We start from the raw sequence: 20448 nt of genomic DNA, 5'->3' as shown, positions 1-20448 counted from the left end.
AATGCCTCAGGTTTTGGATCCCCAAATTGAGACACTGAAGGCCTGATTTCCAGAGGTGCTGATCACCTGGATATCCCTTTGACTTCACCTCCTTATGCCTGTTTTCTCATTTGTAAAATGGGGCAAATAAGACTTATCTCCCTTATGGGGATCTTCTGAAGCTACGTTTGTTAATTTGTAAAGCACGTGAAGAGTCAAAAATGAAAAGTGCTATATGAATTTAATCCTGTACCACTCAAGTAAATGGAAGCTTTGCCATTAAATTGATCAGGTGCAGGATTGAGCCCTATAAGTCCAAACTATTACTATTGCCATTATTTAGTATACTAATAGCTTGATAACTAGAGCTGGGCAGAGAAAGACAATTCTGATTCCCAGAAGATTTTGTTATTCAAAATCTGGTTTCATGATGATTAGGAACAAAACTTACTTAGTGGGTCAGGAGAGCTAAAGAGTAAGGTATTTAATTTCCCTTTTGCTTCAGTCTTCATTAAAAAGGCTACTTGTGACTAAATGCTGAATATGAGAACATAAAAATGACCATACTTGGTCAGACCAAAGGTCCATCTAGCCCAGTATCCTGTCTTCTGACAGTGGCCAATGCCAGGTGCCCCAGAGAGAATGAACAGAACAGGTAATCATCAAGTGATCCATCCCCTGTCGCCCATTCCCAGCTTCTGGCAAACACAGGCTAGGGACACTATCCCTGCCCATCCTGGCTAATAGCCATTGATTGACCTATCCTCCATGAACACAATGAATATTAACAACAAAGGGTAAGGAACATAAGCCAGAATAGAGAAAGAACAGGTTAAAGAATATTTAGCTAAATTAGATATATTCGGGTCAGCAGGGCTGGATGACGTTCATCCTACAGTTTGTAAGAACCAAACTGAAACAATCTTGGACCCATACGAGATAATCTTTGAGAATTCATGGAGGAGAATAATGTCCCAGGGGACTTGAAAAGGGCATAGTTTAAGCATCTTTAAAAGGGGAGACTAAATGGACACAGGGAATTAAAGATCAGTCAGCCTAACCTGCATACCTGGAAAGATACTGGAACACAATTACACAATCAATTTGTAAGCAGCTACAGGTTAAGAGGATGACAAGTAACAACTAACATGAATTTGTCAAGAACAAATCTCGCCAAACTAACCTAATTTCCTTCTTTGACAGGGTTACTGACTTTGATTACCTTAATTACAACATGCATAAGAATATCTGTGTTACTTCAACTATCTCTATATATATTTGCCCCATGAGCTAAAATTGAGATTTCTAAGGGGAAAAACTGAAGAACTGCATTATGGCATTAGTTATGCTAGTAAGCAAAAGGTAATTCAGGATAAGCCATTTTTCTTTTCTTTTTGTTTTGAACATGGGTTGGGTTGCAAGAACTTAGCTCACCATACAATTCACTGACTTGAAAACAGATCATTTTTATGTTGTCTAGAGTTCAGATGTAGTTTCAGGGATGACAAAGAGTAGTGACTACCCTACACATCTAGCTAATTCCATAAGCCTTCTTTAGCATAGATGGAAGCAATATAGTACAAAGCATTCTAATGCATATGAAAGATTAATTGGAGAATTAGCACATCTGTTACACAAGTGTTGGTTTTAAACTGTACATGCTTTCACTCAGCCTCTGTGAAATAAAATACTTATAATGTAATTCAGCCAAATTCCATTCATCATTGCATCACTGCAACCACATAGGCTTTGAAAAAAGCCAATGGTGTTGCCAGGGTAAACAGAGGGAAGAATTTAGCCCACTAAGATCTCTTTCTTTTTATAAATTAACTATGTATCTCTTCATTCTGGTGTAATTATATTTTTAATCCTCTGTTCAGTTTTTTTGCTCCTGTCATTGCAATAACTTTTGTATGCTAGATTTCATTCTTCACATTTATATCTAATTAATTTTACAAGCATCTAAATGAAAAACAGCAGTGATGCTTTAATTTCAGCCAATTACTAACTTAAGAAATCACATATGCCTTCATTACCTTACTCTGCCACCCTTATTCATGGGGCTTGATCCAACAACACTGAAGTCAATGGAACAGTTACCATTGAGTGCAGTGGACATTTGATCAGTATTGTCTATACCCAGCTCTCTGGAGCAGGGTCTATGCTATTTGTTTGTACAGTGCCAAGTACAGTGGGATCCTAACCCCAATATGGGATCCATAAATCCTACCACAACAAAAATATTAATAAATAATAATAACAACAACAGAAGGGCTGGGTGACCACTCTCAAACTGTGGCCACACGCAAATTGTAATGAGAAGGTGTGGCACAGGGACTACAGGGCCAATATATAATGCTTCATCTTGAGCTGAACAGAAATCGGTCAGTTCAAGAGTTAGCATGGCTTTTATTTTATGAGGTCAACCGCAATTTCCTCCATTTTATAAAAATTAAGCTTGGCCCTTGCTCTCCTGACAAATTGCCAATGTAGCCCTCCAGTGCAACAAAGTCTGCACTCGATTATTTTAATTATTTAAGCTTATAAAATTTCAGCTTTTTTAAATACAAAACCAAAGTTATAGTAATGTTAAACATCTGATCTGGCCGTCACCCCACGTGTAGGTCACCATACAGTAGTTAGCCATTTCATGGTTCTCAGAACAATGTGGAATTATTCACCAAATGTGTAATAATACAAGGACAAATTGAGGACAGAATAACTACCTCACCCCAGACTAACCTCACTTTTGTTAGTTGCTGTGAGATCTTGAAGACCGATGTAATAAAATAGGTTGAATTTAATTGCCATTGGTTGTGTATTATATATATAACAAATTAAGAGGTGAAAACCTTCCAGGGATATACTCCCCTGCTTATTTGGATATAGTGTTAACTTGACCAATTATAATTCTTTTCAGGAGGACAGGGCCAAGGCCCAAAGCCTAAGTGTTTGGGCTCTATTTAGGAAGAGCAAGGAGGGGCTAGGGAATGAAATTACTCCCCTAACTCCAATGTCCAATGTACTCCAATGTCAAGAAGCATAGCAGCCCTCTTTCCCCTCCTACACCGACAGTTGCTATTCCAGTATGTGTCTCAGCCCCTCTGTGCCAAGTATGCACAGAGATGGAGCTACTGGATATGTGGAAACATAGCTCCTGTGGCTGCTCCAAGACTGTACCCCATCCCTTGCATATTGCAGCTTTCTGGATGGACCCATCTGAGTTTGCTCACTTCTCTCCTCAACTTGCCCAGTCTAAGCTGTCTTCCTCAGAATGGAAGTGACTGACCACCCCAATTGCTCACTGGAGATTCAGACACGAAGGAGCCCCTCCCTACATAAACTGGGATGAGCCTACCAAATAATCATCCTCATCGTGGGCCAAATTCTGTGGTCAGAAGAAACTTCACCAAGTGGGGAAATGTGTAGCATGTTGGGGGAGGAAAAAAGGATTGAAATTCTCCTGTGTGGTTAGGGCAAATGTTGTTCAGTTTGCACTACACAGAACTTAGTAAGAAAATATTGTGATGGGACCAGAGGGCAAAAGTTAATAAGGGAAAAAAGATTACATGCAATGATGTGGTGTGAAAAGAGCCCAGCAACCCTGCCCTTTATCCCCTCCTCAAACCCTTCTTCTAGCCCTTTAAATATGTTATTTTAATAAAATGTTTTCTTAAAATGTTTTCTCCATTCCAGAATAGAACAAACTATGCCAGTATATTGTGCATTGAAGTTAAAGCATAGTTTTCTGCTGCATTAAGTTTTATGACAGGAGTTTGTACGGAAAGATTTTGGAGCAACTCTGCTCCACTCTGCCAGTTTATGTTGTTCATTTCTTCTTGTGCAAGCACCCTGAAAGACGATCCATAGAAAAGTAAATCCATGCAATATTAGAAAAGTACAATTATATCCAAAGGAGGAATAAAAATGATTCATTCTTTGAACTTCACTTGTGAGAGTTTTTTGGAAGGGAAAAGGGAGATACAGCAACATAAATCAGTGGTTAATACAGCCAAAGACGCCTACACATGTGTTTAGTTTTTATTTTTGTAAAAAAAACAACCAAAAAAAAACCCCACCAGATTTATTAGTGCCAGTGAATGTTCATGGTGAGGTAACAGGAACTAAGCTAATCTGGGTAGCAACTTACATCAAAGGATATCAAAATAATATTTCTTGTAACATTTCATTTTAATTCTGTTCTTGCTGACTAGAAGTCCCACTTACCTGCCTATGAAACCTTTAAAGAAAAGTTGCTACGGTAAAGCAGGGTTCTGGCAGAACTTGGCACAATTTAACCGTTCATCCATACAACACCTCTCACCTGTCTGGAGCACTCATTCATACATACTTACATAATGCATATACATCATGACTAAAGCCATGTATGGCCTAAAGCACATAGAATAGTTCATTCTAAAAGTAACATATTTCTACATCAAAAGCAGGTCACTGTATTTACAGTGGATGATCTAAGCTCTGCAGGTGGGTTTTTGCTTGAAGATCTTTTCGTTGACATACATTAAAACGTTCAAGTTGTCAAATTATTTATCAAATTAAAGATGTATCTACAGGAAGATCTGTTTGATCATGTGCAAGAATTCTAAGGCAATAGTAGTAGTTGTTCCACAGGACTAGTGCTGCCATTGCAATGATCTCGTCATACGCGTATTAAGTCTTTATTCTTCAGATGCAGCCAGGCATAGTGAGACATTCATGATCTGCAGGTTGTTGGCTCAAAGGTCTAAAACGTCTTCATTGTGTGTTTAATGTTCATGGAATAGCACCAAAGAAATTCTCTTTCAACAACAAATCCTGTTTGTTTTTTGCCATTATAGAAATTCTTATTTCCAGAAAACAAATTATATTGTTCTGTCAATGGGTTGAGAAACGTTTCTTTTGGGTACTACTTTCAGCTTTGTTTCTGATTAGCTAAAACGGATAATTAGCTCGTTCATAAAATGTTCCAAGGAAATACGAGTTAGCAGCAGTTATGATTTTACTACTGAAAATGAAATCAGTAATTGGAGTTTCAGATGATTCTTTTCATGATTATTTCTGTTTCCCAGTGGATAAAGATTGATTTACAACAGGTCTGTTAAACATTAACTCAGTCTCTTATCGGGCTCAGTGCAAAATAAGAGCACATCATCAGTTATACCTTACTTAACCGATACACTTGACATTTTCAATTACTTACTATCCAAATTCTGAGTGTACTAATAATGGCGATGAATAAAATGTTTCAGACTTTTCAATATGCTGGTAAAATGAAATCAGTTACGTTTCAGGAGATGTGATTTTCCAGTTTCAAAATATTGGTAAACTAACAGGAGAGATGAATCCCTACAAAAGTACAGACCAACCTCAGAAGACTTTCCCATTTCATATCTCCTTTTATGGTCTTTGCATGCACTGTATCCTTGATACAAAGCCAAAGCAATTTCAATAAGATATAAGGACAGTTTTCTGAGTGTGTGACCTGAAGGAGCATTTTTTCTCCTGGACCAGATAATTTTCAGAAGGAAGAACAGTCTGCAAGGTCACTTCCACTGAATTTAAGTGATTGAATCTGCAAGCAGCTATACAAACATCAAGCTGGAAACAAAAGCTTTTATAGTTTCCCTGGAAGCATGCAATGCCTTTTCACCAGCTTTGCAGAGACAGTCAAGCATGGAGCCCACATGTCATCACCATGTCCATTCCATTGGGATGGGTGAAAGTTTCATTGTGAACTAAAATGTTTCTGGTCATATACAATTTGCTTCCAACTGAACCTCTTATATAAAACATTTGTGCTAATAATGTCAGTAAAAAATACGGCTTCCTTCCTCTCCATCACACTAACTCTCTCTCTCTCTTTCTTATTTTCTGGCATAGAGGTTCTTGCGTTATTTTTTGGTGTGAACACTATCTTGATATTTTATACTTCTGTATCGTATATGAAATCCTTTCTTGTTGATTGTATCATCAGTATGAAAATGGAGTAAAACGGCATCCCCAGCTGAATAAATTTCTTCTGGTGGCTAGGATAAATAAGTACATAAATAAAGTTATTTTTTTCACCTTTGACTCTATTAGTTCTTTTTCAGTTAAGATATTTTCTTATATGGATTTTTTTATTCCTCTTTAAGCAGTATAATTTAACAGCACCATTCACAGTGGATAGAACCAATACCACCATTCAAGGTGGATGCAACACCTTTACACAGGCAGCCCTTGGTCTTAGTCTAGGTCTTAGTCTAACATTATAAAACAACGGAGCAACACATTTCAGAGACTCATACAGCATTTTTCCAGAACAACATAGTGAAAAATGTAATAGGACTATACACACTGGAACAGACCCATAGTCTATCTTGTTCAGTAGCCTGTCTTTAACAGTGGTCAGAACCAGATGCTTTAGAGGAAGATGGAAGAAACCCCACAGTAGCCAGAGGTGATATAATCTCCACTCCAAGAAGACTCATCCTAGCCCCCAAGAGGATAACCCTGAAGTATGAGGTTTTAACTTTTTTTTTTAGTATTAACTATTATAACTGGATATTCTTGTTATCCGTCCAGTCCCTCTTTGAATCTTAAATTCCTGGCATAAATGACATCATGTGGCAATGAGTTCCACAGCCTAGCTATGTGTTGTGTAAAAAAGTATTTCCGTTATCAGTTTTGAATTTGCCACCTTTCCATTCTATTGACCGTTTCCTTGATTTAGTATTAGGAGGCTGGCAGAACTGAAGCTCCCAATATATCTTCTCTATACCACTGATCATTTTATGTACTTTTATCACGTCTCATTTTATTCATCTCCTTTTCAAAGTAAACAATCCCAATCTTTTTCATTACTCTTCACGTGAAAGTTTTTCCATGCCCCAAATCATTCTCATCACCTTTCCTGGACTCCCTCTATTCTGCTGGTCACCCTTTATGGGGTGACCAGTAATATACACAGTATTCCACATGAAGATTAAACACTGGTTTATATAATGGCATTATGTAATTTTCTGTATTATTCTCTACCCCATTCTTATGGCAGCCTAACATTTTGTTTCCTTTTCTCACTGCAGTTGCACCGTGATCAGAGGCCTTTGTTGAGCTGTCCACAATGATGTTCAGGTCCTTTTTCCTCAGATGATACTGTAATATAGAACACTAAGGGTATTAGTAGATTGTGTTTTTTCCTCCAATGTTATTACTTTCCATTACTTTGCATCAGTACTGAATTTCATCTGCTATCATGTTTCCCATTCACCTAATTTGAGTAGGTCTCTCTGAAGTCTACTCTGGATAGACTAACCTATATAATGAAATTATAACAATTCAATACCTCAAAACACCGTGGCCTAAATTCTGCTTTCCACTGTACTGGTACAAATCCAGAGTAACCTCACTGAAATCAGAGGGGATAGTCTGGAATTATACTGCCATAATGGACAGCAGAATATAGTCTAATTTGGATGCTCTGCTAAAAATCTATCCTAGTACAGTAAAGTCTAGAAAAGCCAGATGGCAACTAAACTGTGTAATGTAGACATGACAAACTAGTATTGCTGTCCTCAAGAAAACTAGCCATGGGTAAATTTTAAAAGGTTAAAACATTCAGTGCAGTTAGAATGCTTGTTTGGAGTGGATCCAAACTTTTATATGCCTACTCTTTCTATCTCCACAATGGCTCCTACTTACCACAATTAACATGACCACCCCTATCTTCTGATGATCCCATTGCTTAGCACCGCAGCTCTATTGGGATCTGGTTTATACTGAATTCAAATTTTGCCCCGCTTGGGGCTGTGCTCCCAGAGTGCCTGCAGTGCCCTTGACTGCGTAAGATTTGTAATTATTGGTGGTCACACTAGCACTGCAAGGAGATCAACAACATGTGTCTAACTGTAAATGCAGACAATAGGGACAAGTGAGCGGAAGGCTGGGACCTACTAGAGGGTCATAGCTTAGGAAGGATTCTATTATCTATAGGAACATTGCAGCATAGGGAAGTGAGCTTCAGGTGTGTTGGGAGTCTAAAAGAAGAGTTAGAGTCCTCTGCAACCTGCATAAAAGGTTTGAAGCTAGGTCAACAGGTCTAGGCCATTTTTTTTCCCTGAACCTCCTCTCCCTTTATTAAAGGGTGGTCAGTTTAATATAAACTAAATATAAAATCTGGAGCATGCCACTTGAAAAATATTTAAGATTTTTATTAATGTAGCCTGTGCTGTTCCTTGTACTGACAGGTCAGTTATACAAATGATGGACAACAACACATCTGGAGCTTATATACTACACTATGATGTGTAAATCAGATGGATCAGACAGTATCATTTTTATAGCAGGTAATAGCAAGAAGGATGAGATGAGTGAATTGCTTTAGAGAAAGCTAAAACAGTCAGAATATTCACCCATGTCATAAAACTATGAATTGTGTCACCCGGAGGGTGGAACAGGGCTCTGTTCTGACACCTTTATTCATATTTTGGGTCTACTGGCAAAGGTACTGAGGTACTGCTCAGTGTAGAATGTCAGAATTGCGCCCCAGTTGTATTTTTGTTGTTTTGAGAGTTAGTTAGGGTTCTATCATTCTCTCCTTTCCTTTCCCTCAAGCCTAATATGCTTTAAAAGGGGTTGATTTGGCTCTGTTCAGAGCAAGTCAGCCTGAGGTGAGACATCTGGATCCTCATACTTCTTAGGGCTTGACTATTCTTGGTCCCAACATGGCCATACAGGGGAGTAAATGCTCTCTACCACCTCATGTCCGATCTTGTCAAATATTGGCTCTACGTGCAGTGAGACAAACAGAACAAGAAGCAAGAGCTGTACACCAGATACTTACCTTCTTCCCCTGTCAGCAAATGCGTGGAGCCCTGACTCCCCTTTCCTCAACACACTGGGCCTGCAGAGCTAGGCCAGTTGAAAGGGAGACATAAGATGCACCCTTTTAGGGTGGCAGTAAGTTATCTTCTCCCAGGAGCCACAATTCCTTTTCAGAGATCCTACTTGGGTGGCACAGCTATGGAAAGCCTCCTACTTAAGCTAAAATTATTCTCTCATTCTAGGCCTATATTTCTTTAGAATCAGATTAGAAATTAGAAAGGAACAAGAGAACAAACCACGTGACAGATGTTAATCACATTGCTTAATGCAGTACTACGAAGTGCCCAGATACTTAAGTGACGAGTGCTGTATATAGAACAGACTAAACAATTTTACTTTCAACTTCATATGCACTAGCATAATGATGCAATAATCTGGCTACAAAGACTACAGAATACTTATTGACTGAAAATATTTCAATGGAATATTTTTTGAAATCATAGAAACATGTCTATTGTTCCAAGATGGTAAAATATTTTATTTATTTTTGACAAAGCTTACAGTTTGGAGAAAACTACCTGACAGGGACCCTGTAAGAATTTTTATTTTGTAGCTTTTCTGTCCATAAATATAAGCTTCAGTTACTGATTACTTACCCCTGATCCGCAAAATCGACCAAGTCTCACACCTGTTGTATCATGGCCATCAAAGAGTTCAACATAGTCATAACCACAATCTGCCTCTTCTTCCACCTCAAATGTCTGAAATGTTAACTCTACTCGGTAGGCACGCTCTGATACTAACAACCACTCACAGTCCATCTGAACTGGGTAGTTGTTGTCACCAAATTGAGCATGAGAGTACAGATCTCTGGGCTTCATTTCAGCTTTCAGTCGACCACCACACTCTGCATGAAGGAAACAAAGAAAGAATAAGGAAAAGCTTTCTTCAGTACAGCTCATCATTCCCTTTTCCTATAAGGTTAGCCTTGCTCAGGATGAGTAGTTCCTTACCCCACAGATAGGTCTACGGAAGTTAATGGGACTACTTTGCAGAATGAGGTACTACTCTGAATAAGGGTGGCAGAACCTGGCCCATAATTTAAAATTTATTTTTTAAAAGTCATATGGATCTAATTCTGCTTACTGTCTCTAAGTAGTAATTTACAACTTTAATGGAACTTCTTGCCTATAAGGTACTAAAAGAGAGCAAGGAAACCCTTGTGCCCTGCTAAGGCCCAAATGTGGAACTGAACGTGCAGTGAAGAATCAAAATGAGAGTCCAACAAATTTAAATTGTAATAAAATGCTGCAGAATTCATTCCTTTCATCTTGTTATACCCCTAGATACATCATTTCCCATTATGTAAATAATTTTTAACAAAAGAGGATAGCAAATTTGCAGAGAATGTAAATAAACTGTGTGATATCCTTCAAAATATACATTTGAGATGCACATAAGGGCAGCCAAATCAAGCTTTATGCTGGGGCATTACATACTGTATGTCAATATTTTCATAATATATGTATCTATATGAGTTAGTAAATTTCTAATTATATGGTTTACGATACATTTTGTTTTACAGATTCACTCAGGTGTAGCTCGTCAAAAAAAATTCCGAGTTTAAAAATATGTATATTACATTTTATAGAAAAAAACTGTTTTGAATAATGTTACATTTCACTTCATGAAAAAGAATGTTTAGACCCATAAACTGGGCTACAAACAGTTTGCTTGACAGAAGCAGCTATTATTGTATATTTGAAGATCAAAACATAACTATTTTACTTCTTCTGTTCTCAACATTTTAACTAGTTTGAATTAATAAATATTTGTTCTTTGTTATGCATTTTCATTGTGTTTAGCTTTCTATACTACATTGGTGAATTAGAATTAAAGTTAAAGGCACTATTTAAAAGCAGCTAAGAACACATGTAAAACTATATTTTGAAAAAACACTGCATTGTTGTTTAGATTTCTAGGGGAGGTTTGGCTGGGATCTTTTAATTTTAACACCTATGGAGATTTCAATTAAAATAGATCACTTATTTTTACGGGTTCATCTGCTCCTTATTTCTCACCAGGCCAAATTCTTCTGCTTATGACATTCATTTCTACAGTAACTATATCAAAATCTACAAGGAGTTCAGTGGCACCTTAAAGACTAACAGATTTATTTGGGCATAAGCTTTTGTGGGTAAAAAACCACTTCGTCAGATGAGATTCCTTGTTGTTTTTGTGGATACAGAGTAACACGGTTACCCCAATACTTTATACCAAAATCTGTTTATGTTAAGCTCCTCTGCAGTGGCATTATATTTTATGATGAGCTAAAACAAATCCCAGAATCCAAACACATCTGAGCTCTGGAGGAGGGAGGAGCTGGTCATGAACTCTGTGGATCAGGCCCAACTTTAACAACAACAAATTGTGATGTCATATGCTGAAGATTCTGAATTCAGGTAGGAAATAATAATAGGAACACATGGATGCTTAAAACTGCACTTTATCGTATTCATGAAAATGTATCTATTAAGAATCAAGACAAGCAAAACAGAAAATATTATATAATATGTAAGTGGAATGATTCTATTAAACTTGATTTATAGCTCAGCATAGAATTTTAAATTTTTCTAGACAAGCATGTACCATTTTCTGACAAAAACAGAAATCCCCCCATACCTGGTTCACAGGATACCTTCATGAGGTTTCATACATATGTACTTGTGTGCATTTTTTGCACTTCACAACTGCGCATTATCAAAGCTACAGATGAGATGCCTCACCTGGGTTCAGTTTACTGTTTATTCTAATTTACTGGCTACTTCACTTTTTGGTGAATTCAGTTAAGTTTTTGCTTTTGACTGGAATAAGAGGGTAGGTTGTAAGAGGGTTTACACATTTAAGACATAGAACAGCTGTAAAAAAGGAATACTTTTAATCAACTGTATGTACTGTTTCCCCCATATATGCTATGTTTTCTATGAGTTTAAAAGAAATCTCCATCCATATTACCAGCTGCAAAAATTTTAAAGCAAGAATTTCTCACATTTATAAAAGGAGAACCAATTTAAAAAATAGAGAGGAATTTTTCACAAGATCTTAAGTCCACTTTTCCAAAGTGACTGAAGCACTTAGGAACCTAAAGCTCATTAGAAATCAATGGGATTTAGGGTCTGAAGTGCTTATATCACTTTTAAAAATGCACACCACCCCCCCGGTCAGCCTTTGAGATGGGGAGGCTTTGTTAGGGCCATTAGGGGAAAGAAAACACTTGGCTCCCGTAAGGATTGACCCTTTCTTGTTTCCTCCCCTTCCCATGGGCACTCAGCCTCCTTGTGAGCTTGAGGAGGGTAGGAAGGGGGGCTCCTTGACTGGCTGGATGCAAGGCCACAGCATAAGCCTATTGGCTCTCATGCACACAAGCGAAGGGCTTATAAACCCTTCTCCCTGCCCAGGGCACAATTCTGCACACTGATCAAAATACCCCCCCCCCCACTGTGAGCATCATCCTAGTCACCTTTTTAACCAGATTGGCCTGGGCAGTGTGGGTTTTTTTGCCTTCCTCTCAGCATCCCAGGAACCAGTCGATAGGTTGCACTGCAAAATTCATGTTGCAGCTCAGCAAGTGCCCAGTGCAGCTACTTGCTCAATGGAGTGTCCAGTTCCCTGATAAATTGGAAGTGCACTACTAGAAGGCTTGTCCTAAAAAAGGTGGGGAACGGAACCAGGACTCCTAATGTCTGGTACAGTGAGGAGACAACCCCACTTATATGAGAGAAGATGGTGGGGTCCCAGCAATGGTGCTGGGACCAAGCTCACAGCGTGGAGGGCTGCCTGCAGCCCTCCCCCAGGTGGTATGGGTTACAGAAGGAAGGATGACCTGCACCAAAGGAGTTATTGCTGGATAGTTTCCAAGTGTGTTATTCAGTAAAGCTGCAGCCTAGTGTCATTCCTGGTGTCTTGTCTTCCTTTCTGTGCCATCGAGGACAATGGGAGTTATACTATTCAGACACTTAGGTACTTTTGAAAACTTTACTCTAGGACTCATCTATGTTATGTCAAAACTGTGGTAGAGAAACTGATTTTAAAAGTTGTTTAAAATGTGTTCAGGCTAATGTTTGTTCTAGAGTATGGAATTCACAACCATTTAAAAACAATGTTTAATCTCCTGGCAGATACATGCTTTTTAAAACATGCTTCTAAATAGTTTACACCCCTTTATTATGGGCAGGAATACATTAATTTTAAATTATGAGCACATTAATTTTAGTTAAATACTAATTTTTTAATCTGTGCTGCAGACATGGATTTTTAGTCTCAGGAAATTAATATTTTAAATCCACTGGAATTGTTTAAGAAATTTAACATATTCAGCTCCCAAAATACTCATCACTTCTCAAGTCTGATAAATGCAAACAAAAATAAAATGCAAAAAACCAACCAACCAAACAAAAAAAACCCACACAACTGAAAAAAACCACCAACCACCAAAAAACCCAATTGTGATTGGAAACCTTGCATCAATTCACAGGATCTGGGGAACTGGAAATTGAATATGAGTCAGCAATGTGATGTAGTTTCAAAAAAGACTAATATCATTCAGAGATATACTAATAGGAGTGTTATATGTAAGGCATGGGAGGTAGTTATCCCACTCTACTTTGCACTGGTAAAGCTTCACCCAGAGTACTGTGTCCAATTCTGTGTGCCACACTTGAGCAAAGATATGGATAAATTAGAGAGAGTCCAGAGGAGAGTGACAAAAATGATAAGAGGTTTAGAAAACCTGACCTATGAGAAACACTTGTCTGTTAAATATTAGGGAAAACTTTCTAACTATAAGGATAGTTGAGCTCTGGAATAGGTTTCCAAGATGGGCTGTGGAATTCCCATCAGTGGAGATTTTTAAGAACAGGTTGAACAAACACCTTTCCGGGATGGTCTGGGTTTACTTGCTCCTGCATAGGGGTTTGGACTAGATGAACTCTCGAGGTCCCTTCCACACCTACATTTCTATGATTCTATAATTGTCCAGAAAATCTGGAAGGGAATACAAAGTTTAGTGGCATGATTCCGAATTCAGCTTTGGATTCCGTATCAGGCTGCTCATTCTGGGATTAGTAGGCTCATTCTGGCCTTGTGGCAGGAACTGTAAAGCCAGAAGATTGTGTCCAGTACAAGGAGAGAGTGGAATGGCTCCTTGAGCTCTTTCTGCCTGTCCTTGCAGTCATGTAGGGTTAGGTGTAATGCCGACAGACCCCGGTCATCGGCAGGCGAGATTGAACGAGGGACCTCTGGAGCTTAGTGCATGAGCCTCTACCGCATGAGCTAAAAGCCAACTGGCTGTTAGCTAAGGCTGTAGAGAAGACTCATTTTATCTCTCTCTCTCTAAGTGGTCTCGATGCCACTAGATGGGACACAACACCACACCCAGAAGGTGTGTGGGTTACACAGGCACAAGCTTTTCACTACCACCCCTGATCTCACCCATGGAATCTAGCCTTTTAAAATGACATATTATGTATTACGTTATGGAAGCAATAACATGAAGAAAAATAATATATGCTTTGAAAACTTTGATTATATATTCAAAATGCAATATATATATGCAATGATTATATATTTGATTATATATTCATAAATGCAATGTCCATTCATTTGTGTCCATTCACAAAACTCCCACTAAAATGAATGGTTATGCTTTCATCAAGACTGCAGGATAAAGTCCTTATTCTGTACAAACTGTACATACAAACTGTATCCCTATGCTATCAGTCGCTAGGCTTCTCAGTTACCTTAATGGACATTTTGTGAAACATTTTCCTTCAAAAATTCACTTTGAATCATATATGAGCAAAAATACACCTTTTTTCTCCTTCATTCTTAAAAAAGAATCGAGCAGATTCTGTTTTTCAACATTCTGAAGGAAAACACTGTACCTGTGCTGAGATATCATACACAAAGTTTCCACATTAAGTGGAAGTTATAAACCTCTTCAAATAGACATTTATAAGGGAAATACCAGTAAGTCATTAACTGTACAAAATGATTAGGGGGCTGGGGCACATGACTTATAAGGAGAGGCTGAGGGAACTGGGTTTATTTAGTCTGCAGAAGAGAAGAGTGAGGGGGGATTTGATAGCAGCCTTCAACTACCTGAAGAGATGTTCCAAAGAGGATTGAGCTCGGCTATTCTCAGTGGTGGCAGATGACAGAACAATGACTAATGGTCTCAAGTTGCACTGGGGAGGTCTAGGTTGGATATTAGAAAAAACACTATTTCACTAGGAGGGTGGTGAAGCACTGGAATGGGTTACCTTGGGAGGATCTCCATCCTTAGAGGTTTTTAAGATCCTGCTTGACAAAGCCCTGGCTGGGATGATTTAATTGGGGTTGGTCCTGCTTTGAGCAGGGGATTGGACTAGATGACCTCTTGAGGTCTCTTCCAACCCTAATCTTCTATGATTCTGTGAGTTTATGTAGCAATGTAACTGGTAACACTTAGAAATACTGCGGACGTAGATTTTAATTTCCTTTATGTAATGACTACTGCAATTGTGTAAATGGAAAGAAACTACATAAATCAGTAGTATTACAACACCCATCTTTACCAATAGTTTTGTTTTTTAATTATTTACTGTAAAATTGTAGTCAGGACCAATCAAACCTTTTATATATAATTTTGTGAAAATCATTATAAAACCTTTATAGAGAAGGTAGAGAAGACTGGAGAGGGTAATACAAGTGATCTTGTAGGATTTGGAAAAGATGAAATAAAACACATGATAATTTTTTCAGTCCCTCTTAAGAGTTAAAATGTACATGTGACACATTTGGTTGTAGATGTACAATTGCAGCTGATACAAAGGGAAATAAGGAAGGGCCTGATCCAGCAAACACATCGTGAGTGTACTACTAAGTGTTTGCAAACCAGGTCTCATAACACGAAAAAGAAGTACACTGAACGTCAGGGTAAACAATGCTTTCATTTTCCAGCATCAGAACACAAATGGTGAGAAAGAGCCCAGGTTCTGATGTCTGATGACTATGCCAAAAGGAGAAATTAATCACACAAAGTATCAAGGATTATTTCTCCACAAAAATGCAAGGGGAAAAAACCAAATTTGAATTTTAATATTAATTTATAATGATTTGATAGTTGCACACGCACTTTTATGTTGCATGTGATGTTTTAGATAATGTTAAACTACATGGATAAAATATAGACTACTCATTCTTATAATCAAGAATAGGGATTTGTGTGCATCTGCAAAGCCTCAGTATGCTGGAAGTCATATTTATATAATATCCGCTTTAATATGCAGTTTGAAAAATAATCCCTGAGTAAGAATTGATTGTGGTAAGTGAAGAAATATTATTTCTTCTGTAGAGATTGGGGAAATATTATTCTATTCTACTCTGTAACATAGGTGCTGGAACTAGGGCTACTGCCACAACCCCTGGCTTGAAGTGGTTTCCATTATATACGGGATTTACAGCTTGGTTCAGTGGCTCTCAGAACCCCCACTATATAAATTGTTCCAGCACCCCTGCTCTCTAATATTTTTGAATGGCTTCTCCTCCCTTTCCAAATAACGTCTTGGAGGTTAACATTTTTAGAGTCACCACTAGGGGTCATTGTAAACCAAGCAACTTCAGAAAAATAATGTTTGTAACATGGAAAATGTCCTAAGCAACCGATTAATAGAATTTCAGAACATATTTTGAATGACAATAATTCCTATCAAGGACCAAAAGTAACTGCTAAGCCTGAAGGAGACTTTTTAAAACCTTGTTTATTTTAGCAAGACTGTCAGTTTTGTTTTGCTTACCTTTACCTTTGCTTACCATTCTTTTTTACTGTAGAAGAAATAGTGTTACCTGTTAACACAAATTCCCATGTTTTATTTAAATTCGTAGAAGACAAAAATCAGAGACTATTTTGGTACACAGCACACTACATTACAATAGGTCCACTGGAAATGAAATTAGAGGCCGTTGAATCTTTTATAAGTATAGTCAGCTATGGCATCAATTATAAGAATACAAATTTCTTGAAAACCTGTTTCCCAAATCTGCTGAATTTAAAAAGGAATCATAGCTTTCCTCAGGAAAGAATTCAGCATTGCCTTCCTTTTGGCCTTTACTAGATCTTTTTTCAAAGTAACTGATTACTTTTTAATGACTGTCCGGCAACAACATTAAGGTTAAAAAAGAAAAAAACCTTCCAAAAACAAAACAAAAAAAGTAATATGATCGCAAAAAAGAGTTAATTCTAGAATCCTGACAATATTTCCTTTCATCTCTGAGTTTAGATTTCATCTACTGCCTCGAAGGATTTGTTCAGCTTTATTGGTAGCACTGATTTATCTACTAAACAATTCTGCTCATAGAACATGAAAATCCTGAATGTCTTCATCAAGGGAAAATGATCAGTAAATAACATCCTGATTTCCTAACCTGTAGAGTGTGTGGCTTGGAAGCCTTTTCTTTGTACTGATGCATCAGAAACAAACCGGAGGAACATTTTATTTCCAGTAGCAACAAGAGGATCAGGTATCTTATTGCCACATAAACGTCCCAGAATTGGTGACTTTTCTGTTTCTCCATCAAACACTTCCAAGTGGTCATAAGCACATTCCTGATGTTGTTCAATCTCAAACTCATTAAAGGTCTGAAAAGAAAGCAAAATAGTGTGTTAAGAAGGACTCCAATACATATTATATCTTATACATAACAAACATTTACTTTATGTAGGTTTCCAGCATACAGCCTGCATGCAATTGAGATAGCACATGTAATTTTGTTGCGGTTATAAGCTTGGACCTTTGAATGACAGACGCACTCTAAGGAAGAAGAGTAATAATAAAGACAGTGAATTTTAACGTTGGCAGGGCACCGCTTCACCTGAAAGGGACTAGGAGAACACTTGTGTCCAATGAATATCAATGGCAGAACAGAGCAAATCTGGAATACCATAGCCATTCCGTTGAATTCATACAATTAGTTTCCAGGATTATTCCAAATTTCACAGAACATCCAAAACCAGCCAGAAAGTAGGAAATCTCTTGGTTCCTTTTATAACTGGGGCCCTGCAACATCTCTGAGATGTTGTGCTTTTATATATGTGCTTCTTCAATACACTTTAAACCAATGAAAACGACATTTCCACATGACCCTTGTAGGTAAAACATATACAGCACAGTCCTTTGAAAATTATGCCATATAAACCAATTTTTATAACTACAATATTGGTTATATTTAAGGCTTCACTCAGCAAATTAAAATAATCTTTCTCCAGGAAATCAGTCTAAGAAAGCTGCAAAAAAGGTTTTTGAGTGAATTTGTAAATAAATCCCAACACAACTCACTTTTACTTGTCACCAACTCTCAAAGAGAGAGGAAAGTTGTAGAAGTTATCTTAAAGGTCACAAGTATTACTTACTTTCAGGTCTGTTGTATATTTCTTCTCCACACAGCAACACTTATTTTAGTGTTTATCTGAGCTCCTAGAGACTCAACTCTCCTCAATGCCCTGGAGAGTGGAGTCCAGTTGTCCAAGATTTTAAAAAGTGACTAGTGATTTTCAGTCCCTCAATTTTAGGGTACCCAGCTGAAGACACTTTGAAGGTGTCTGATTCCCTGAGTCTGGCCCCTACCCTCTGAAAATCAGGCCCTTTAAACTGTCTGAAGATGGGGGCACCCAAAAATCACAAGTCACTTTTTACAATCTTAAACTTATTTGTCCACAGAACAGGTAGCTCACAGGTAGGGGGAGTTTCTGAACCATATCATCAGAACCTAATCTTAAGGGACCACTTCCAGGAGCAAGGGATGGTTCAGTCTCCGGATCCTTCTTGTCTTCTCCATGGAGACTGCCACCTAGTGTTCCAACTCATGATAAGTGTGCTATTTATGTGATATATGGAAGATATATATTCAGGAGTGGACTAAGATCACCAAGCTTATTACAAATGGGACATCAAACAGCCATGAGATATAACTTCTGGTCACTACTGAACTGGGCTAGATTTGAACGAGAAGCCTAATGATGAAAGGTCATAGAGAATTATGTATAAGCATTGAGAGGCTGAAATACTTCTAGGCTTCTCTGAACATTTTCACAATTAACCTTAAATTGAAAGATCATTCAGTGGAATTTATTTATTATTATTAATTAGTAATTTTATGGTTCTCAAGTTACGTTTTGTTCATACAATAACATATCACAAAAGCACTCTAGGAATTAATGCTCCTAACTGTATGCAGTGTATTTCCAGCAAAGCAAGCTAAAAGATTAAGAAGCAATATTTAAAAGGAATAAAAGCAAACAGTCTAATTCTGAGCACACATAATAACTGATCATTCTGTCTGGTACACCAAAGCAAGTCTAATCTACTGAATCCCCGATGGAAGTCAGCCAATATAAAATGTGATGGCACTTTATATTACCAGCTGTCCTAAAGGAATTGCATATAGCTAAAGCACTGATGTTTTGGCAAATGAGAAAGAATACTCAGAATATCAGTTTTAGTTCACAAAGAACTGGAGAGTGAAAAGATAGTACTGAACGGACACAGATTCATTTTATAGGAAAAGCTGACATTTATATGAGCGGAAGGAAATCATTGATGCAATAAAAACAGGAGTGCAGCAATCCCCATTGCCACTCTAAAATTTTAATCAACCATCCTATCTTCAGACAGCCAGGTATGTGTTGTCATTGGGCCCCAAACAATATTTGATTAATTACAAAAACAAACAAACAGACAAAAACCACTGAGAGGCTGTAAGAGCTGGTTAAATATTCAATTCAGTGAATCCACTGTGAATATCAATGGGAGTTCTGTATGTGCTGTAAGAACAGTCTATAGTTCTGAGTTTGATTTTTAATTTTTTGTTTTGTTTTTCAAAGGAAAATCACACTGTATTTTTTTCAGTTCTGCAATCTGAAAGGTCAGTAGTTCAGAAGCACTCCTTACAATCAATAATCTGTGAAAGCTATTATTTTAAATGTTTGAATTACAATTAGGATTTATGAGAACTAGAGGATTTAAGAAAAAGCAAATATTATATGTTAAACTATTTAAAACATTCAAACAGTTCAAGAAATATTAAACAAATTAGAAATTGGCTTAAAGTTTTATCCATAGCATCCCTACATTTCAAGGGACACAAAGAATTTGCTTTTCAGCTGCCTTTATTATTAAGGTTGGTAATAAAATTTTGAAATAAAAGAACTTTAAATACTCTTTGCATAATTTAAATCAGAGGAATCATAATTTCTATCAAGATGAATAGAGATTAACAAGCATGTGGACAAGGAGAATCCAGTGGATATAGTGTACTTAGATTTTCAGAAAGCCTTTGACAAGGTCCTTCACCAAAGGCTCTTAAGCAAAGTAAGCTGTCATGGGATAAGAGGGAAGGTTCTCTCATGGACTGGTAACTGGCTAAAAGATAGGAAACAAAGGGTAGGAATAAATGGTCAGTTTTCAGAATGGAGAGAGGTAAATATTGTGTCCCCCAGGGGTCTGTACTAGAACCAGTCCTATTCAACATATTAATAAATGATCTGGAGAAAGGGGTAAACATGAGGTGGCAAAATTTGCAGATGATACAAATCTATCAAGATAGTTAAGTCCCAGGCAGACTGCAAAGAGC

General features: G+C 37.6%; 1 protein-coding gene across 2 annotated transcripts in view; it reads right to left on the bottom strand.

Moving 5' to 3' along the window:
- Positions 1-4005: 4005 nt before the first annotated feature.
- TLL1 (tolloid like 1) overlaps positions 4006-20448 on the bottom strand; it is a 192994-nt gene continuing 176551 nt past the window's right edge. For both annotated transcript variants that reach the window (XM_073341559.1, XM_073341558.1), the window contains 3 exons: positions 17245-17458; positions 9438-9688; positions 4006-6005 (listed from right to left, as the gene is read on the bottom strand). In XM_073341559.1, the coding sequence (XP_073197660.1) occupies positions 5871-6005; positions 9438-9688; positions 17245-17458 (600 nt within the window). In that variant the 3' untranslated portion in view covers positions 4006-5870. The remainder of the gene's footprint in view (positions 6006-9437; positions 9689-17244; positions 17459-20448) is intronic.

This window comes from Lepidochelys kempii, chromosome 4, assembly GCF_965140265.1.
Source record: "Lepidochelys kempii isolate rLepKem1 chromosome 4, rLepKem1.hap2, whole genome shotgun sequence".
Taxonomy (NCBI): domain Eukaryota; kingdom Metazoa; phylum Chordata; order Testudines; family Cheloniidae; genus Lepidochelys; species Lepidochelys kempii.
The sequence above is the reverse complement of the archived record's forward strand: the minus strand, read 5'-3'. Positions and strand labels throughout refer to the sequence as shown.